Here is a 22,687-nt window from a genome sequence, read left to right as displayed (position 1 = left end):
AATGAATGAAGGTGAAAAGTGAAAGTGAAGTCCCTCAGTGATGTCCGACTCTTAGCGACCCTGTGGACTGTAGCCCACCAGGCCCCTCCATCCATGGGACGTTCCAGGCAAAAGTCCTGGAGTAGGGTGCCATTGTCTTTTCCGATCTCCAATTTGACCACTTCCAGTTTACCTTGATTCATGGACCTAACATTCCAGGTTCCTATGCAGTATTGTTCTTTTCAGCATAGGACTTTTACTTTTGCCACCAGACACATCCACAACTTGGTGTTGTTTCTGCTTTGGCTCAGCCTTTTCATTCCTTCTGGAGCTATTTCTCCTCTCTTCTCCAGTAGCATATTGGCTATCTATCATCCCAGGGAGTTCATCTTTCAGTGTCATATCTTTTTGCCTTTTCATTCTGTTCATGGGGTTCTCAAGGCAAGAATGCTGAAGTGGTTTGCCATTCCCTTCTCCAGTGGACCACGTTTTGTCAGAACTCTCCACCGTGACCTGTCCGTCTTGGGTGGCCCTACATGGTATGGCTCATAGTTTCATTGAGTTAGACAAGGCTGTGATCCATGTGATCAGTTGGTTAGTTTTTTGTGATTGTGGTTTTCATTCTCTCTGCCCTCTGATGGATAAGGATAAGAAGCTTATGCCAAGTTAGCTCTTTCTTAATGTAAATGATATTTTTTGTAATGTGTTATTGATGTATTTTTCTTACTATTTTAGCCAAAACTGGACAAACCAAGACATCTGCAACCAAAGTAAATAAATCTTCAGGTATGTTTTCTATATTAGGATGTTAGACATACTAATTAAATTTAAATTGTTTAAGACGGTTTTGTCAGTAGTCTTGGATTTCATGTGATAAAGTGTTTGCTGAGTATATACCAATTTTTGAAATTTACAGTCGAGAAAGCATATTTAGTAGACAGTGCTCTTTTCCTGCAGTTATTATAAAAATAAAATAATTTAACTGGCAAACTATTTCTCATGGTGAACATTAGAAATATTTCCCTTTTTCTCTTTTTGGTCTTTTCTGTTTACTTTTCTTTTATAAAATAGTTCGGATTACAAACTTATGGCAAATTATGTTCTATTTGCTTTTTTTGTAGGCTACATTATATTTTAAAGTAATTAATTTAATTTAACTAGTTTAATTTTTTTCTCCTTGCCCTAGTATTTATCCCCCTTTCTGTTTTTCCTCTACTAGAAGTAGTAAAGTGAATTTCTTTGTGGTAATAGCATAGAATAGTGAAAGAAGAAACACCTTAAGGGTTTCATTTGGGCTAAGGTTACTGCAGTGTGACAAAACTTGGGCATGACTAGGAAATGACTGGTTAATTGACAATATAAAGATTAGTATTTCTCTTTTTGAGCAAAAATTAAGGTCTCTCTTTGGATATGAACAGTGAATTTGTAAGCTGTTTTGATTAAATATTATAGATGTCATAATTCCTTTTAATAACTTTTCAGAAGCATGGTCATATTTTTAGAGAAGGTCCTGTTAAATAGGGCGATTACCACCATTGTTTATAAATAGGGTAGTGTGCACAGAAATCAGTAAATTTCCCCAGACTTCACAATTTAACTTGGAATTCAGCTTGGATTTAATGACTTCTGATCCTGGGCTTTTTCCTCATATACTGTCTTGCTGCTTGTTGAGAATCCTGATTCTAAACTTCTTGTTGCTCTCTGAATAAAAAGGTTCAGTTTTTCTTGTTCTCTGGCAGTCTTTTTAGTGACACTTAGATGATACAGTCTTTATATAAACATTTTGGAATATAGGCAGCAGTAATATATGCATATGTACAAAGTGTTAGAGCAGTTCAAAAAGTTCTGTTAAAATAAGGACCCATTACGAATGAGTCAAAACAATCTTGATGTGGCCTGACCATGATATAGGTATTCTTTAAAGGCTTCCCTGGTGACTCAACTGGTAAAGAATCTGCCTGCAATGCGGGAGATCTGGGTTTGATCCCTGGGTTGGGAAGATCCCCTGGAGAAGGGAATGGCTACCCACTCCAGTATTCTGGCCTAGAGAATTCCATGGACTGCATAGTCCATGGGGTTACAAAGAGTCAGACAAGACTGAGCGACTTTAACTTTGAAGGGCTTATTAATCGACTGGGAGCCAAGGAAGTCTGAACTGGGAGGTCCTAAATATAACTGCTTTTGGAACCATTAAAGCTATCATAGAAATGTTTTTATATACTGTAGTTAGTAATTTTGCTTCTAGTTGATTTAAGTAACTTGCCTGAATGCTATTTTTTAAGTACCCAAAAAGGGAGGTGAATTATCATTTCTAATTTACCGAATGATCTGTGTCCCTAAAGATGATAGCATTTTATGTTTTGAATAAAATATAGTCCGTTGGCTCTTATATCCTTTGTGAGGTTCTTTCAGTATTGTTGATACTAGTTAATAAATAAACCAGTTTTGACTGAGCTTTTATGATTTAGGGAAGTCAGCGGGTTCTGTCAAATCTGTGGTAACGGTAGCTGCTAAAGGTAATAAAGCTTCAATCAAAACAGGTAAGACTGTTGAAAGGTTATATAAAGTTTATTTATAATTCTGGTTTAAAGAATAAAATAAATATCAAAAACAAGTTTTAAATTTATATAATTTGTATCTAATAACATCTGGAAAAGTTCAGTAGATATTTCTTTAATACTTAAAACGTAACACACAACTTTTGTTTTTAGGTGCTTTGGTCTTTGACAGTTTTTGCCATTGCAGATATTTTTGGAAACATTTCTGACAGCTGTATGATATTAGGCTGCCATCACCACTTCCCTCTTGTTTAATCTTTCTTTTCTTCCTGTTTTTAGAGTTGTCACTTCATATTATCTTTCTCAGCTTATAGAACTCCCTTAATATTTCTACTTTAAAGATTTTCTTTCCGTGTTATAAGAATGTATCCTCCATCAAGAAATGGAACACTAAGTTGTAACATGTTGAAACTAACATGATCTGTTTATTAATATATTTTCCAAGTAGACTAACGTAATTGTAAAGAATCTTTGTGGAAATAATAAAATAGAATTTTTGTGTGTGATTTTGGTGTGCTTTTGGCACATGAGGATCAAATTTGTGAATCATTAATAACCCTTAACAAAAATTATATCTCAGTTTATATTTTCTTTTAATCTTAATGGTAAACAGATATTGAAAAAAATTAGAAATAAATACATGGAAAAGAGCTCCTTTTATAATGAAGTTGAACTACTTATTTACTGACATATTAGTATGAAACATGCTAAATGACTGAATAGAGCCTTATAATAATAGTTCAATTCTACTTTTAAAAGCAAAATCTAGTGGAAAGAAGTCTCTGGAAGTCAAAAAGGCTGGAATTGTCAAGAACAAAGACATCAGTAAATCTGTGAATATACCAGGTAAGCTTGAATTGCTATCATTCAGTGCTTTTGTTTCATTAAATCCTATCTGTATAATTAGAGGTATATTTTGGAGTCGTTGCTTAAAAATTGTTTAAAAGGAAATTTTGTATTAGCTTTGTCTTCAATCAGGTCAGCTTATGGAGACTTGAAATAACAAAAGAACCTAGCTTAAGTTCCTGTTTATATTCATTAGTTTTAATTGTATTAGTGTGTTTTTCTAGACTAATAAGGGCTCAGCTGGTAAAGAATCCACCTGCAATACACGAGACCTAGGTTCGATCCCTCAGTTGGGAAAATCCTCTGGAGGAGGGAAAGGCTACCCACGCCAGTATTCTGACCTGGAGAATTCCATGGACTGTATAGTCCATGGGGTCACAGAGTCGGACATGACTGAGCAACTTTCACTTTCACTTTGATCTTGCAGAAAGCTCTGAAATGAAGACAAATGTGGAAGTCAAAACCACTGAAAATGGAGCTAAAGAAACTATTTCAGGTAGGTAAATAGAAATTTAATTTTGTTCTCTTATGTTTAAAGATGAAAGATTAAAAATAAATTTTACTAAGGTTTTTGTGTCATATGTATATATATGTAGGAAATATATGTAGGAAATATATATATTACATATATATATATATAAAATATGTTGGAAATGACAACCCAGTGCAGTATTCTTGCCTGGGAAATCCCACGGACAGAGGGGCCTGGTGGGCTACAGTCCATGGGATCGCAAAGAGTTGGGAACAGCTGAGTGATTCAACAGCAACAACTATAGGGTTATACCTAGGTGAATTTAAGAATATTGTGATTCAGATCTTTACCTTATCTCTTGATTTTGCTCTCAGAAGAAATAAAACTGAATTTATTATTTAAAAGCCAGTTATTTTTGTAACTGTATCCTATTTAAATTTCTCTGGTCTTTTGCCTGTCACATACATTTTCATGAAGCTACTATTTAATCCATTGTGGAATAAAGTTAGATCTTGATAAATAAAATACATTTGCGTGAATTCTTATTTTATTTTGTATCTTCAGCTGCTTTGGAGGCCACAGAAAATGAACCAGTCAACAAGGTCAGTTTTTAATTTCACTTTTTTTTTTTTTAAAGCTTAAGAGATGTGACACAGTGTAGTTTTCTTACTATGAACCTAGGTGAAAAATGTACATATAAGGTATGGTGAAAATCCTGGTCTTTTGTGACCTTGTAAATATGTTTTGAGTTTAAAAATCTTGAGTTGCAGAATAAGTCACAGAAATTTAGGTGCAGCTTATCATAAATGTACATGTTATTGAGCATTTCTTTTCACTGAGAAGAGAGTGTTAGGCCAGCTGGGTTTTTGAGTAGAAAAACAACAGAATTTTGTGAAATTTCTTTTTTTCTTTTTTCTTATAGAGGCAAATGGGCGATATGTTAATACTTAGAATACCAGTTAATTTTTTGTATGTTTAGAGGAGCAAGTGGCATTTGCAGTTCTATTTCAATGGCTTTAAGTTCACTTTGTTTTCCTGTGTTTATATGTGTCATCTTGAATATGTTAAAATTGCATTAATTTAGAAATTAGTGGTTAAGATCTTGAGACCCTTCAGATGCTGAAGATAAGTTCATATTAGAATGGTTGCCCTATTCTTCAAGTAGTAGTTAAGTAGTATGTGTTAACTTAACTATTTTGGTTTGAGAAGAATATTTTAAAGCAGCAGTAGAATATTTAGATTTACTTATTGCATTCTAGAAGGAATCATTTGCGAACACAGTTTGCATGCTGTTTAAAAATCATTCTCAACTAGCTTATGAAAATTATAATTTCCTACCCTCTCACCCTCCAGAAAGAAAAGTTAGAAGTTGCCAAATTTACTATAGTGCACGTCTGTGGATTTCACCCAACATCCACTAAAGGAAAAGTTGGCATTTTGGGGGGAGTCATCTTGAAGAATAAAATAGATCTAAGAGAAGAGAAGGCAGAAATGAAAGTATTTTGTAGTGAGGATTGGGTTATGGAGTAAGAGACTAGGTAAGCTTTTTTATATTGCTTAAAAGGGATTATTTTACTCAGTATGATAAAAGGATATGCCCTGATTTCCAGTAGTCCTGTATAGATGTGAGAGTTGGACTATAAAGAAAGCTAAGCACAGAAGAATTGATGCTTTTGAACTGTGGTGTTGGAAAAGACTCTTGAGAGTCCCTTGGACTGCAAGGAGATCCAACCAGTCCATCCCAAAGGAAATCAGTCCTGTATAGTCATTGGAAGGACTGTTGCTGAAGATGAAACTCCCATTACATTGGCCACTTGATACAAAGAACTGACTCATTGGGAAAGACCCTAATGCTGGGAAAGATTGAAGGCAGGAGGAGAAGGGGATGACAGAGGATGAGATGGTTGGACGGCATCACTGACTCAACAGACATGAGTTTGAGCAAACTCCAGCAGTTGGTGATGGACAGGGAAGCCTGGGTCGTAAAGAGTTGGACACGACCGAGCAACTGAACTGAACTGAGCTGATTTGGAGCATCAAATATTAGCATCACAAGGCACAGGAATGGGAACAGTACATGAAAGAGTTACAGTCAAAGACAGGCAGCGTTATGTTTTTAAACTTGTTTTTAAGTAATGGTTACGGAAGAGAACTAAAGACCTTAACTAGATGACAGAATTATTCTGTATACTTACAGAGTGGGAAAATGCATTTTGTTTTGTTTTTAATTTGTGGTTTAGACCAACTTTCTGAATTAATCAGTATTAAATGCAATTTAAATACTAACAGTGATCTGCAATGTAAAACTTAAATATAAGTAAATAACAGTTAAGTTTTAATGTCAATTCTTAAATTTGTTTTGAAGGAAACAGAAGAAATGTGTATGGTACTTATTTCTGATTTGCCTAGTAAAGGATATTCTGTTGAAGAAGTTTCCAACCTTGTAAAACCATTTGGTGGTTTAAAGGATATTTTGATTTTGTCATCTCATAAAAAGGTAAGAGTTGAAAATAGTTGTGAATTCATGTTGTCTGCAAGCTCATTTTGAAAAATACTAACTTTACAAAACTTGGAAGAAAGGGTTTAAGAGCAACACCTCAAAATAAGCTGTCTCAAGCTAAGGCATTTTTAAAATACAAAATACAGTTAATCACTTATTTTTAAAGTTTTATTCTATAATCAGGTGTAGTTTTATGGTGGGAAGGATGGATTTCCCCATTAAAAATTTGCTTGAAAATTTAACAGAAAATACTTTAATAATAGTTTTTTAACAACTTACGAAGTTTTGTTTAGCTGTCTTTGCTAGTATTTCTGCTTTTTTTTTTTTTTTACCGTTTATACTCAAATGGGAAATAACCATTTTCAGACTCACACTGGTGGAGTCATCAGTACATAGAACCAGCCTAGCTGTCTTCAGTTTTCTATAATAAGTGTTTATTGCTTTTGTAATTTTAAAACAAAATGTGTTAATAATGAACAACTTGTAGGAGATATTTATAGGACATGAAAGTTCAGTGAAGTTTAAATAATGGAAACAGCACCCTCAGAGTGGTGGCACATAGCATTCTTATAGAAAGGAGTTGGTGATCATTAGAAATTTTTGAGAGTGAAACCAGTGTACTTAAGAAAACAAAGAAGGAAGGGATAGTAAGTATAAGTAACTACATTCAGTTTTACCTTACATCAGAAGTAGATTACTTGAATGGTTACACAGTTCTACGTTAAAAATCATTGAATTGTATACTTAAACAGGTGAACTTTATGATATGTAAACTATATTTCATTAAAGCTATTTTCTAAAAAGCACATTATTTGTAATGTTTTGAGATGGATAAAAATTGAAAAACTACATTTTCTTAATATAAGAATTTTATGTGATAATACATTGACATAGGGGGAAATTGTGAAACTCTGGGAGTGAATAATTCAGATTCGTAGTTTGCATCATATACCGAACTGAATGTGCATAAATATAAAATCCAAATACAAATCTAGATTATTTATGCCCAGTTTTGATTAGACTATCAAGTCTAATCAGTTGAGTACACTATTAAGTTTTTGGAGATTAAATATTTTTCTAGATGTTATGTGGAAAAATATCAGATTCACTCATATAAACATTCTAAACATTTTTTAAATTAAAATTAACATAAAGCAAAATTGAAATAAAAGATTTAAAATATTTGTGTAAATGGGAAACAAAAGATTTGTATAAACATGCTATAAAATACTAAAAGTTTGATAAATATGCTGGCTAATGACATAAAGAGATAACTCATTTTATTAAAACTATAACTATAAATGAAAATATGAACTGTTTTCACCTCATTAACTATCAAACGTATGGAACAAGTTTCAATCGTTTTACTTACCCAGGTATGAAAATTAAAACCAAACTGTCAGATCAGATCAGATCAGTCGCTCAGTCGTGTGCGACTTTTTGCCACCCCATGAATCGCAGCACGCCAGGCCTCCCTGTCCATCACCAACTCCCGGAGTTCACTGAGACTCACGTCCATCGAGTCAGTGATGCCATCCAGTCATCCCATCCTCTGTCGTCCCCTTCTCCTCTTGCCCCCAATCCCTCCCAGCATCAGAGTCTTTTCCAATGAGTCAACTCTTCGCATGAGGTGGCCAAAATACTGGAGTTTCAGCTTCAGCATCATTCCTTCCGAAGAAATCCCAGGGCTGATCTCCTTCAGAATGGACTAGTTGGATTCTCCAACACCACAGTTCAAAAGCATCAGTTCTTTGGCGCTCAGCCTTCTTCACAGTCCAACTCTCACATCCATACATGACCACAGGAAAAACCATAGCCTTGACTAGACGAACCTTTGTTGGCAAAGTCATGTCTCTGCTTTTGAATATGCTATCTAGGTTGGTCATAACCTTCCTTCCAAGGAGTAAGCGTCTTTTAATTTCATGGCTGCAGTCACCATCTGCAGTGATTTTGGAGCCCAGAAAAATAAAGTCTGACACTGTTTCCACTGTTTCCCCATCTGTTTCCCAGGAAGTGATGGGACTGGATGCCATGATCTTCGTTTTCTGAATGTTGAGCTTTAAGCCAACTTTTTCACTCTCCACTTTGACTTTCATCAAGAAGCTTTTTAGTTCCTCTTCACTTTCTGCCATAAGGGTGGTGTCATCTGCATATCTAAGGTTATTGATATTTCACCTGGCAATCTTGATTCCAGCTTGTGTTTCTTCCAGTCCAGCGTTTCTCATGATGTACTCTGCATATAAGTTAAATAAACAGGGTGACAGTATATAGCCTTGACATACTCCTTTTCCTATTTGGAACCAGTCTGTTGTTCCATGTCCAGTTCTAACTGTTGCTTCCTGACCTGCATACAAATTTCTCAAGAGGCAGGTCAGGTGGTCTGGTATTCCCATCTCTTTCAGAGTTTTCCACAGTTTATTGTGATCCATACAGTCAAAGGCTTTGGCATAGTCAGTAAAGCAGAAATAGATGTTTTTCTGGAACTCTCTTGCTTTTTCCATGATCCAGCGGATGTTGGCAATTTGATAACATAACAAACACCCTCTTCCAACAACACAAGAGAAGACTCTATACATGGACATCACCAGATGGTCAACACCGAAATCAGATTGATTATATTCTTTGCAGCCAAAGATGGAGAAGCTCTATATAGTCAGCAAAAACAAGACCATGAGCTGACTGTGGCTCAGACCATGAACTCTTTATTGCCAAATTCAGACTTAAATTGAAGAAAGTGGGGAAAACCACTAGACCATTCAGGTATGACCTAAATCAAATCCTTTATGATTATACAGTGGAAGTGAGAAATAGATTTAAGGGCCTAGATCTGATAGATAGAGTGCCTGATGAACTATGGAATGAGGTTCGTGACATTGTACAGCAGACAGGGATCAAGACCATCCCCATGGAAAAGAAATGCACAAAAGCAAAATGGCTGTCTGGGGAGGCCTTACAAATAGCTGTGAAAAGAAGAGAAGCGAAAAGCAAAGGAGAAAAGGAAAGATATAAGCATCTGAATGCAGAGTTCCAAAGAATAGCAAGAAGAGATAAGAAAGCCTTCTTCAGCAATCAATGCAAAGAAATAGAGGAAAACAACAGAATGGGAAAGACTAGGGATCTCTTCAAGAAAATCAGAGATACCAAAGGAACATTTCATGCAAAGATGAGCTCAATAAAGGACAGAAATGGTATGGACCTATCAGAAGCAGAAGATATTAAGAGATGGCAAGAATACACAGAAGAACTGTACAAAAAAGATCTTCACGACCCAGATAATCATGATGGTGTGATCACTCACCTAGAGCCAGACATCCTGGAATGTGAAGTCAAGTGGGCCTTAGAAAACATCACTACGAACAAAGCTAGTGGAGGTGATAGAATTCCAGTTGAGCTATGTCAAATCCTGAAAGATGATGCTGTGAAAGTGCTGCACTCAATATGCCAGCAAATGTGGAAAACTCAGCAGTGGCCACAGGACTGGAAAAGGTCAGTTTTCATTCCAATCCCAAAGAAAGGCAATGCCAAAGACTGCTCAGACTACTACTGCACAGTTGCACTCATCTCACACACTAGTAAAGTAATGCTCAAAATTCTCCAAGCCAGGCTTCAGCAATATGTGAACCGTGAACTTCCTGATGTTCAAGCTGGTTTTAGAAACCAAACTGTATGCTGCTCCAAATTTATACTTAAGAAAATAACAGAACATAACTTGATAACCATTGCACATTTCTTTGATTCTTTCATTCCTCATATTTCTCATATTTTGTCAATCATTGAGTTTATTTACTTGATTCATGATCGTTTAATGTCTGTTACATACTAGATACTGCTCTAGGTAGTAAGGATATAGTGATGAATAAGATAAATAAGATTTCCTTAGTGTCATTTACTACAGTGTCCCTTGTTATTCCTCTTTAGTATTGCCTTATGAATTCAGTCATTATTTCTTGGTTTTAGTTGTAATGTTCTCAGTGTATAGGCCTCACCTTTCTAAGGAATGCATTTTTTATTTTAAAAATATTTGGTAAGTTATGAAATTCATTTGACTCATAAGTATTAAATTTTTTAAGAAGTAACTTAATAAGACTTTTTTTTTGTTCTTGTCATTTCTATTTTAAAAGGCATTTATAGAAATAAATAGAAAATCTGCAGATTCTATGATAAAATTTTATACCTGCTTCCCAATATCAATGGATGGAAATCAACTCTCAATAAGTATGGCTCCTGAAAACATGAATTTAAAAGACGAGGTAAATAATAGATGTACCATCATATTTACTAGACTATTATTAAAATTTTTAATCAAATTTACTATAGTCTGTTTTGTTTTCTAGTTTTCTTCTTTGGGTCATGTGTTTTTTCTCGGACACCAAAGAAGCATCTTCCTGTTTCTCCATAGTCTCCCATCTCATTGTTTGAGAGTTACTTCCATACTGAGGGAATCCAATCCCTCATGTGTGGTGGAAGGGATTATTTCCTTTAATTTCTTATAACCGGCTCATGCTAGGTCTGATCTGTTTTAACTCCTGAAATTTCTGGAATTTCTTCTCTCTTCGTCCCATTCACCTTTGCTTCACCTCTTTAAACCTCATACTAAAGATAGTTATTTGTTATATCCTCTGCCTTGAGTTTTGTCTCTCTCAAAACCTTTTTCACAAAGTCATGACACTGGCATAAAATTCAAATTTATTTGAATTTAACTAATTTAGAAATCCTTCATTGTTTTTGTGTGGCCTACAAAGATTTACTGCTAAGAGGCATGAAGCAGAGATACTAGGAATCTCTAGAGAAAGGTGGAAATGCATGTCTTTTGAAAAAGCCTTCCATACAGAATCATTCTAATGTGATATAATTGCTGCGGTAGTTTTATATATGTCAGCATTGAAGAGAAAAAAAATTTAAGAATTCTTGTCTCATAAGGTAAAGTTCGTTTTCTGTACATGTAAGCTTTCATCAGCTAGCTTCTTCAGCTTTGATGTCTTTGTGTCGTGCCACTCTTGGCCTCTTTATATAATTCAGTAACATCAAATTGCTGTACACTTAAGAACCTTGTGATGTTTTTTTCACTAGCTTATATCTCTGTTTGTTCTCATCCTCGAGTTTGCTTTGTAATTTGAGTTCTCTTACTGTCTGCTAAATTAGATCTGTTATTCCTTGTATGTGAATTTGAGTCTTTCCCTAAATGGTACCCTCTTGGTAGTCTTTAATGTTCTTAGGGGACTAAGAAGAATTAAAGTCTATGGTCGGGTGTGACTTAACTTTTGTAGGAACAGGGAAAGATTTTTGGAAGGAACAAATTTTGCTTGACTCTCATTTTATGAGGTAGTTATTAATGCTTGTTCATATTTTATTATAAATCTTGACTAATTAAATATATAAATAAGAAAGAGTATGCACCTTCAATCTTCTTTATTTTGCCTTTCTAGGAAGCTATATTTACAGCCTTGATTAGAGAAAATGACCCAGAGGTAAATTTTGCATTTAAACGCTTTTGTACACTTGTTTAACTGATAAAAACATTGTTTTATTGTTTTCACCTGTCAAGAATTAAAGAAAATCTTGGCACTAGCTTTAAAATATTGAAGTGATGGAGATGTCATATGAGTCTTCTCTTGGTAAAAAAAAAAAAAAAACGAGACAGCAAAAGAGACACTGATGTATAGAACAGTCTTATGGACTCTGTGGGAGAGGGAGAGGGTGGGAAGATTTGGGCGAATGGCATTGAAACATGTAAAATATCATGTATGAAACAAGTTGCCAGTCCAGGTTCGACGCACGATACTGGATGCTTGGGGCTGGTGCACTGGGACGACCCAGAGGAATGGTATGGGGAGGGAGGAGGGAGGAGGGTTCAGGATGGGGAACACATGTATACCTGTGGCGGATTCATTTTGATATTTGCCAAAACTAATACAATTATGTAAAGTTTAAAAATAAAATTAAAAAAAAATAAAAAAAAATAAGAAATAGAGGATAAAGGAGTCCCTAATGTGAAATATTTTTTAGATTCTGGAACCATATTAACTGACTTGGATAAATATTGGGTATATTAGGTATTTTGGGTAAATGTTACATTGATAAAAAAAAGATTATACTTCTTTTTTTAGTATATTGTTTCACTGATCATTCAGATATAAAATTAATACATTATCTTTACCTATATAGTCATTTTCTTACTCTTCCGAGGGTATGTCACCTAAACTCAGAAAACTTAAATTATTGTTAATCTGTGTTTTACAGTTTGATACTTCAGCTATGTGTGTGTGTGTGTGTGTGTGTTTCTAATGCTGTCTCTTAAAAAAAAAACTACAGGTAAATATAGATAAAATTTACGATCGATTTGTACATCTTGATAACTTACCGGAAGATGGACTTCAGTGTGTACTTTGTGTCGGACTTCAGTTTGGGAAAGTGGATCACCATGTATACATGAGTAATAAAAACAAGGTAACAAGGTCCCTTCTATTTTAGCTGTATATCTTGTAGAGAATATGTTCAGTTCAGTTCAGTCGCTCAGTCATGTCTAACTCTTTGTGACCCCATGAACCGCAGCACGCCAGGCCTCCCTGTCCATCACCAACTCCCGGAGTTTACCCAAACTCATGTCCATCATGTCGGTGATGCCATCCAGGCATCTCATCCTCTGTTGTACCCTTCTCCTCCTGCCCTCAATCTTTCCCAACATCAGGGTCTTTGCATCAGGTGACCAAAGTATTAGAGTTTCAGCTTCAACATCAGTCTTTCCAGTGAACACCCAGGACTGATCTCCTTCAGGATGGACTCTCTTTGCTCTCCAAGGGACTCTCAAGAGTCTTCTCCAACACCACAGTTCAAAAGCAGCAATTCTTTGGCACTCAGCTCTCTTTATAGTCCAACTCTCACATCCATACATGACCACAGGAAAAACTGTAGCCTTGACTAGATGGACCTTTGTTGACAAAGTAATGTCTCTGCTTTTTAATATGCTATCTAGGTTGGTCATGACTTTCCTTCCAAGGAGTAAGCGTCTTTTAATTTCATGGCTGCAGTCACCATCTGCAGTGATTTTGAAGCCCCCCACAATAAAGTCTGACACTGTTTCCACTGTTTCCCCATCTTTTTGCCATGACGTGATGGGACCAGATGCTATGATCTTAGTTTTCTGAATGTTGAGCTTTAAGCCAACTTTTTCATTCTCCCCTTTCACTTTAATCAAGAGGCTTTTGAGTTCCTCTTCACTTTCTGCCATAAGGGTGGTGTCATCTGCATATCTGAGGTTATTGATATTTTTCCTGGCAATCTTGATTCCAGCTTGTGCTTCCTCCAGCCCAGTGTTTCTCATGATGTAGAATATGTAGCTGAACTCTATATTCAGTACGGTCTGCAACTTTTAATTCAACTTCTGAACTGTAAACATTATTCAGTCTCTGAGCAGAATTATAATATACTGTTTTATTTTTTACTGGCCTGTAATAAGAAGGAAGAACTTCTAGTTTTAAGGGGAAATAGAGACTTGCACAAGGTAGAAAGGTAATGTGTGCAAAGACCATTATATTATGGGGAAGTTTAGACTTGAGTTCATCTAGCCTTAAGTACGGAGAAGGCGATGGCACCCCACTCCAGTACTCTTGCCTGGAAAAGCCCATGGACAGAGGAGCCTGGAAGGCTGCAGTCCATGGAATCGCTGAGGGTCGGACAGACTAAGCGACTTCACTTTCACTTTTCACTTTCATGCATTGGAGAAGGAAATGGCAACCCACTCCAGTGTTCTTACCTGGAGAATCCCGGGGACAGGGGAGCCTGGTGGGCTGCTGTCTCTGGGGTCGCACAGAGTCGGACACGACTGAAGCGACTTAGCAGCAGCAGCCTTAAGTACCTTTGTGACCTTAGCTAAGTTGTTTACACTTATAGTTCTTATTTGTAAAAGGAAAGAGTGTCAACCAGGTATTTTCTAAAGTCCTTTCCAGTGTTAAAACACACAGAGATAACTCTATTGAGTTATATGTAAAGAAGTAGAAATAATCATTCCTTATTTTCATAATTTGGCTAAAGCCAAAAGGATAAATCCTTTTTACATTTGCTGTACCCTCTGTCTTTTCTTAATTCAGACATGTGCCCATGAAAATTAGGGTTTGGTTGGGAAGAGCCCTGGAGGAGGAAATGACAACCCATTCCAAATCCCATGGACAGAGGAGCCTGGCAGGCTACAGCCCATGGGGTAGCAAAGAGTCAGACATGACTAAGTAGACGTGGACACAACTGTATATTACCTAGAAAGTTCGAAAGGGTTTTATAGCAAACTTGACAGTATTTGCTCCATAAAATACACTCGATCTCCCAAGGAGAAGTGAAGTGAAACGAAGTCACTCAGTCGTGTCTGACTCTTTGCAACCCCATGGACTGTAGCCTACCAGGCTCCTCAGTCCATGGAATTTTCCAGGCAAGAGTACTGGAGTGGGTTGCCATTTCCTTCTCCAGGGGATCTTCCCAACCCAGGGATCGAACCCGGGTCTCCTGCACTGCAGGCAGACGCTTTACCATCTGAGCCACCAGGGAAGCCCGATCTACCAAGTAGTAGATAGTAATTCCTTTGACATGTTTAAGAAATTTCTTAAATCATGTTTGTCAAAGTAGTGCTAACCATATTTACATTATTGTTCAGCCATCACCACTCTCCATCTCCAGAGCTCCTTATAAACCAAGACTTCCTGTCCATTAAACAGGAACTCCCCATTCCTTCTTTTCGTAGCTCCTGGCAACCATTCACATTTTTGTCTCTCTGAATTTGACTATTAATATTTTAGGTACCTCATATAAGTGGAATTGTACAATATTTGTCCTTATGTGTCTGGTTTATTTCACTTAGCATAATGTCTTCAGCATGCTTTGTAGCCTGTGTCAGAATTTCCTTCATTTTTGAGGCTGAGGCTGATAAAATATCCCATTATATGCATGAACCACATTTTATCTGTCTACTCATCTGTTGGTTGACACTTGGGGTTGCTTTTGCCTTTTGTTTTTTTTGTTTGTTTTTTTTTTTTTTTGCTTTTGACTGTGTGAATAATATTGTATGAACATGCATGTACAAATACTTGCTCCAGGTCTGGCTTTCAATTCTTTTTAGGTATATATTAAAAAATGAAATTGTTAGATCTTATGGTAATTTTACTTTTAATTTTTTAAGAAACTTAATATTTTTTTATCTTCTCCAAGGCAATTCTTCAGTTAGATAGCCCTGAATCTGCTCAGTCAATGTACAGCTTTCTGAAACAAAACCCACAGAACATAGGTGACCATCTATTGACCTGCACATTATCTCCAAAGATGGACTCATCAGAGGTAAGATGATTTTGTATCAGTTTTTGTTTGTGCTTTTAGAAAATGAAGGAGACATAAAGGTTATTCTCCCAAAGCTAGAGGATATAATCTGAAAGTAATTTTGAGAATTATTCTTGGGCAGTAGTCAAACTGGTTATGAGTTCAGATAGTTTGTTTTAAAATTTTATTTTGCAATCACTATTCCAGTTTTTATAGTTTATGAAACTGTGAATTTGTCTAAATGAGAATAAATTGAGTTAATCTTAGGAAATGTAGCATATATGGTCATACATGCAGAGCAATTCAATATTCATGGCATGATTATCTCCAGAATGCAGAATCTACACTGAGTCCACTTTTACTTCCTCCTGATAGACATTTGTTTTTTTCTTTTGTTAAATTACTTATAAACTCTCTTCTTTTATAAGAAATAAAATTTTACAGTTTCTTGGCTTGCACCATAGTAAAAACACTGTCGTGGTGTTACTCAGGTCATATAACTTAGTTACTATTTGTTGAATCTGCTCTCAGAGCTGTTTTTCTCACACTTTGTTCTGAATTTATGGTCATTTGCTTTGTTAAGCACCTGTATACCTCTCCTTTTCTTTTTATTGGTCTTCTGAGTTACATCTATTATTTCTTGGACTCTGTATCTCCTATTCTCTTGGATTACTTTCTGTTTGCTAGAATACATTGTCAACTAATTTTCCCAGAAAGTATATGTGGCCAGTAGACCTTTTGAATCCCTGCATATTTGGAAATGACTTTATTTTTCTCTTACTTATTTCATTGATAATGTGTTTAGGTGAAGAATTCTTTGCCCATGCTGTTCTTTTATTGTTTGTTTTTTTAGTGGAGAAAACAGACTGTAGATAATTCACACACACATATACACCTTATCTATTATAAAATAGGTTAGCTGTAATACATTGTGTTTGTGTCAGGTGGTTAAAAAGTGCTGTGAAGTACTGTGGAGACAAATCAAGCTAAAAGGATACAGAGTGCTGAATGACTGGGTATGCCAGGGGGATATGTGTATTTTAGACTGGTCAGGCCCCTCTGAGAAAGAATTATTTGAGAAACCTAAAAGAAAGAAGAGAGCAAGTTCTACTAACATAGCAAGGAGAAGAGGTTTTTAGAGAAAATAAGCGCCAAGGCCTTAAGGACAGTTTGGTGATTTGGGAGGATCAGTAAGTACAGTGAACAAGGTTTGAACTTGGTTTGGATTTTATTTTCTACATTCTGCAGATCTAAAAATTAGTATATTCCTTCTTCACCTGAGGACAATTTTTCTCTTATGTCTTTGAATATTCTCTTCAAAGTTTAATATTCTGTCTTTCTGCAAGTAGCACTTGTACTGATAACTGTGGATGCTATATCCTATTAAATTTTTAAAATTTTAAGAACAGTTCTTTAGAGAGTATTTCTTTAGAGTTCTTTTTAAAGGAGTTCTCTGAAATATCTTTTTTTTTGTATGCTTAACTTGTTCTCTTTTGTGCATTTGTTTCTCTCTGACTAATTTACAAATAAAGCAAGTTAGCTAATACAGGTATCTGGTATAGATTTCCTTCACTATCATGTAGGTTGGTTTTTTTCTAAGAAGTTTTCTCAAGAGAAAACTGCTGGTAAGCACTATGGGTAGGGTTTATACTGCCATCTTTAGTTTTCTTTATGTATCATTACAGTGTAGGCGCAATACCTTACCAGGTATCCTAGTAAAGAAGGCCTTTACTCTGGGATGTGAACTCTCACACCAGGAACCTCTCTAGAAGTATTATTCAGTTTTTATATAATATAGTTTTCAGCTTTTAATCTGACAAGATCTAAAGAAGTATCATTCTCAGTTCAGTACACATGATTCCTACAAAAAAAAGCCTTTAGCTAGTATGTAAAAGTTCTGAAACCTGGATATATTTGCTGTTTTGTTCAGTGATGTATCCTAAGTGCCTGGATCAATGCTTGGTACATAAGCACTGAATTTTAATTCCTGCTTCTTTCATTTTGGGCTCCAGGACATTGCTTTCTTGGTGGTTCAGATATATGTTTAAAAGGATTGTTGTTAAAATTTGTCCAGCATTTCTATATGTTTTGTGTAGAAAGCTTTTTAAGTCAACTAGTTTGGAGAAGGCAATGGCACCCCACTCCAGTACTCTTGCCTGGAAAATCCCATAATGGAGGAGCCTGGAAGGCTGCAGGGTCATGGGGTCGCCGAGGGTCGGGCACGACTGAGCGACTTCACTTTCACTTTTCACTTTCATGCATTGGAGAAGGAAATGGCAGCCCACTCCATTGTTCTTGCTTGGAGAATCCCAAAGACGGGGGAGCCTGGTGGGCTGCCGTCTATGGGGTCGCACAGAGTCAGACACAACTGAAGCAACTTAGCAGCAATAGCAGCAGTCTCCCTTATAAATATTAATAGAAGTCTTTTAAAATTATAATTTAACACAAAAAGATGTTGATATTTCAGGTTTTTATTCTTAGCAGAAGTGGCATTGCCAGGCTTTTAAAGTTAAAATTTTTCCTGTTTACTTATGGAAACTTATTTTTATCATTAATTTCTGTGTATCATTTATTCTGTATAACCTTATTTAGAGCTTTTTAAAAATGGGGGAAAAAGTTCTAGAACATGATAATTATATGGACACTGAGAACTACCTGTTTTGATATATTTTTAAGGTATGGTTTTGTCTTTTTTAGCTTAGATTTTTAAAAACTGAAAACACTGCATTGATGAATTAAATATTTGAAATCCAGTAGAATAGACCCTAATAAAATACGGAATTATATTACAGGTGAAAGCTGAGAAAGACCCAGAACTAGGAAAGGAAAGGTATGTTTCTTTAAGTTTGCTAACACTTTTTATAAGTTAATTACTGAATTTTATTTCTATATTTTATGGTAATTGTTTACTTATAATAAAAAGTTTGTCTTTCATGATAATTCTGTGTGTATATGAGTGTTGTCAGGGTGTTTTTTGTTTTGTTTGGGGGTTTTAGGGGCCTATGTTTGACTTTGGGGCTTTTTGTTAGTATTGTTTTTGGTCTCTTTCAGATATTTACTGAATTCTTTTTTTTTTTAAAGGAAAAGAGAATGTATACACACAGTTTATATTAAATGTATAAATTTGACTTCTTTATAAAATGTTTTGCTAAGACTTGAATAATTCAATTGTGTTATCACTATTTGCTAGACTTTTCTATTCCAAAATAGTTAGGCACAGTAGTAAATTTTCAATTTTTTTGTAGAACCTTTTGAAAGTTCATTGAGTTTTTAAAACGAAAAAGATACTATTTAGTGTGTATTTTGGTATAAAACAAAATAATATGTACACTGCTTTATATTTTCAGAAGTTGAAAGTTTGTTCTTCAGAGTCTATACAAACTAGTAACTCACCACTTTTTTGGACCACATATGGTATATCCTCTGCTTAGTGACTTTCTCATCCTGATAAATATCATACTCATTACCACCTTTGTCCCACCGATGAATAAACCCCCATTTTACTCCTCATCATTGGGAATCACTCATTGAGAATTCTTTCCCTTTTATAGTAAGGAGTTTACCCTTACTTCTTAGTCAGTTGTAGTAAGAGCTTATCAATTTGAAGGAGGAGTTTGAGTGTTTAAATATGGGAAGTTTATATTATTAGATACACTGCCTAATTGTAAGATGCCTGAAAAGCAGAATTTCTTACAAGTTTTTGTCTCAGTTTTTATCAAATGAGACTTTTAAATAATAAAGCTGATGATAAGTATATTTATAAGCAATAGATTTGCTATATGGGTTCACACAGACTTTTTTAAGTTGGGCATCATTGTCCCAGTTATATTTACATGCCTAAGAAGTAGAAACCAATAGCAGCGTTTGCTATAAAAGCCTACAAAGGGCTGAATAAATAACAGTGCCACATGTGGTAGTATAAATAGACCTGCAGTTTGGGCACAGTAACTGGCTTGTAAGTAAGTAGGCTCTTCCAAAAATCCACTTTATATATTTCATTTGACAGTGTCTTTCATGTGTGAAAGAATAGCTATTGTATGTGTTTTGGTCATTTTCTCTTTCATTGTTTTGACTTTTAAAATCAGGTGTGTCTTAATTTACAGATAGTTGTCTGAGCTTATAAAAAGAATTTTTAAAGTTCTAGCACTAATAATTTTTTAATTTCCATTTTGCAATAATTTTTTTCTGATATGTATGACATTAGAGAAAAGAGATACAGGATATTGCTGAATACTTCACATTTCTTTTTTTTTCTCTCTCTTTTATTCACATTTCTTTATTGAAGTGATCCTGAGAAAATACTGGTGCTTGTTACATTTTTTTTGTTAAAGCACTATGGATACTAATTCATTAATATGATCCTCTTGTTTATAATTAATGTAAAGTGTTTGCTTTTTAAAAGAAATCTCACATGGATATATTACTAATTTAATAAAATTCTGCATTTTACCTGTTCTGACTGCCCCCATGTCAGCATTATTTATTATGTGATTAAGACTGCAAATAAGGGTGCAAAATGAAGTGTTTGCAAGTTCATTAATAATGTTGGGAAAAACTCAGTGGCTGTAACTAATCTTCAGTGTTATGTCTCATTCTAAAGTTTCTTGGAAGTATGTTGTTGTTCAGTCGCTAAATCGTGTCTGACTTTGCGACCCAGTGGACTGTAGCACACCACACTTCCCTGTCCTCTACTATTTCTCCTGAAGTTTGCTCAAACTCATGTCCATTGAATCAATGATGCCATCCAACCATCTCATCCACTATTGACCCCTTCTCCTGCCCTCAGTCTTTCCCAGCATCAGGGCCTTTTCCAGTGAGTCAGCTCCTCCCATCAGGTGGCTAAAGTATTGGAGATTTCAGCATCAGTCCTTCCAATGAATATTCAGGATTGATTGCTTTTAGGATTGACTGATTTGATCTCCTTGCTGTCCAAGGGACTCTCAGAAGTCTTCTCCAGCACCACAATTTGAAAGCGTCAGTTCTTCAGCACTCAGCCTTCTTTACAAACTCTCACATCACACATAGCTACTGGAAAAACCATTGCTTTGTATCTTTGTCAGCAAACTGATGTCTCTACTTGTTAATATGCTGTCTAGGTTTGTCAAAGCTTTTCTTCCAAGGAGCAAGCAATCCATTTAATTACATGGATGCAATCACTATCCACAGTGATTTTGTATCCCAGGAAAATAAAATCTGTCACTGTTTCCATATTTTCCCCCATCTATTTGCCATGAAGTAATGGGACCCGATGCCATGGTCTTCATTTTTTTAATGTTGAATTTCAAGGCATCTTTTTCATTCTTTCACCCTTACCAAGAAGCTCTTTAGTTCCTCTTCACTTTGTGCCATTAGAGTGGTATTATCTGCATATCTGAGATTGTTGATACTTCTGGCAGTCTTGGTTCAAGCTTGTGATTCATCCAGCTCTGCATTTTGTATGACATACTCTGCATATAAGTTAAAGAGACAGGGTAATAATATATAGCCTTGACTTACTCCTTTCCCAGTTTTGAACCAGTTGTTCTGTTTATGGTTCTGTTCCTTCTTGACCTGCATACAGGTTTCTCACAAGGCAGGTAAGGTGGATGAAGTAGATGTTTTTCTGGAACTCTCTTGCTTTTTTGATGATCTAACGGATGTTGGCAATTTGATCTCTAGTTACTCTGCTTTTTCTAAATCCAGCTTGAACATCTGGAAGTCCTTGGTTCACGTATTGTTGAAAACTCGCTTGGAGAACTTTGAGCATTACTTTGCTAGCATGTGAGATGAGTGCAATTGTGTGGTAGTTTGAACATTCTTTGGCATTGCCTTTCTTCGGGATTGGAATGAAAACTGACCTTTTCCAGTCCTGTGGCCACTGCTGAGTTTTGCCAAATGTGCTGGCATATTGAGTGAAGCACTTTATCAGCACCGTGTTTTAGGATTTGAAATAGATCTGCTGAAATTCCATCACCTCCCCTAGCTTTGTTTGTAGTGATGCTTCCTAAGACCCACTTGACTTTCACACCCCAGGATGTCTGGCTCTAGATGAGTGACCATACCATCATGGTTATCTGGATCATTAAGACCTTTTTTGTATAGTTCTTCTGTGTATTCTTGCCACATGTTAATCTCTTCTGCTTCTGTTAGGTCCTTACAGTTTTTGTCCTTTATTGTGAAACATGGAAAGTGTGTGTATGGTGTTAATCTTTGATCTCATGTCCAACTTTTATTGTATACCTTTTCTGAAGGTTTTGAAACCCTAGTGTTATGGTGGGATGGGGATAGGACAGGAATGGGAAATTAGATACCTCTGTACTGAATCCTGCCTTCCTGAAGTCCTTTTTTGGTCTAGTTTCCAGAATATGACTTTGTTTTCTTTGATCTTTTAAGAGACTGGTTTTTTGACTTTGGTGTTAATATTTTCACTTATCTGACTTCTCAAACTGACTCTCCAAGCTAACTTGGTGAACACTGAAACTTTTTCCATATTAGCCAGAAAACTAGATACTATTTGAATCCTGTGAAGAAAGCAGTATAATTTTAAAAGACTTGCCACACGAGAACAAATACAGAATTAAGCTGTTTTCCCAAGTAGGCTCATGCCGTCTGTCCGAAGTGTGGACCTGCATAGTGATTCATTATGTTAAAAAGATAATAGCTTTTTAAATTTATTGACAAAATTGAAATATGGTAGACAGGAAGGACTTGGCTATATCCTAGAGCCAGGAATCAAAATCACCAGTTTTCTCTTTCTAAAGCCCGATAAATTGGTAGTTTCATATAGCCTTAACTTGTAAAGCCTTCAGGGTTACTGTGCAGTTCTGTAATGAGGCAGGAATTTGAATTAAATCATTATTGGAAATCAGTCTCTTAAAAATGAAACTTATAAATGAAGTTATAATTTAAAAATGAAAGCTCACGTTTTGAGAAGTAATATTTACATGACTGCTTTAACTGAATATCACAGCTTTTTCTTATCTTTGTCATGTTTGTGCTTGGCAACAAGTTTTTTCTTGACTTGTGTTAGAATTTGGGACATCAAAAATCAGCCAT

The 22,687-nt window shown here is 35.6% G+C and overlaps 1 protein-coding gene and 1 non-coding gene across 8 annotated transcripts in view; one reads left to right on the top strand and one right to left on the bottom strand.

Moving 5' to 3' along the window:
• The window catches only part of ZNF638 (zinc finger protein 638), a 95,884-nt gene that overhangs the window by 60,470 nt on the left and 12,727 nt on the right, over nt 1-22,687 (top strand). For all 7 annotated transcript variants that reach the window (XM_055539701.1, XM_055539705.1, XM_055539703.1 and 4 more), the window contains 11 exons: nt 715-765; nt 2,448-2,519; nt 3,297-3,383; nt 3,811-3,879; nt 4,420-4,457; nt 6,221-6,352; nt 10,477-10,605; nt 11,782-11,823; nt 12,668-12,802; nt 15,548-15,673; nt 18,445-18,482. In XM_055539701.1, coding sequence (XP_055395676.1) covers nt 715-765; nt 2,448-2,519; nt 3,297-3,383; nt 3,811-3,879; nt 4,420-4,457; nt 6,221-6,352; nt 10,477-10,605; nt 11,782-11,823; nt 12,668-12,802; nt 15,548-15,673; nt 18,445-18,482 — 919 coding nt within the window. The remainder of the gene's footprint in view (nt 1-714; nt 766-2,447; nt 2,520-3,296; nt 3,384-3,810; nt 3,880-4,419; nt 4,458-6,220; nt 6,353-10,476; nt 10,606-11,781; nt 11,824-12,667; nt 12,803-15,547; nt 15,674-18,444; nt 18,483-22,687) is intronic.
• Nucleotides 14,819-14,890, bottom strand: TRNAC-GCA (transfer RNA cysteine (anticodon GCA)). Its single transcript has one exon. It is a non-coding gene; the product is annotated as a tRNA-Cys (tRNA).

Source organism: Bubalus kerabau, chromosome 11, assembly GCF_029407905.1.
Source record: "Bubalus kerabau isolate K-KA32 ecotype Philippines breed swamp buffalo chromosome 11, PCC_UOA_SB_1v2, whole genome shotgun sequence".
NCBI classification, from domain to species: Eukaryota; Metazoa; Chordata; class Mammalia; order Artiodactyla; family Bovidae; genus Bubalus; species Bubalus kerabau.
The sequence above is the reverse complement of the archived record's forward strand: the minus strand, read 5'-3'. Positions and strand labels throughout refer to the sequence as shown.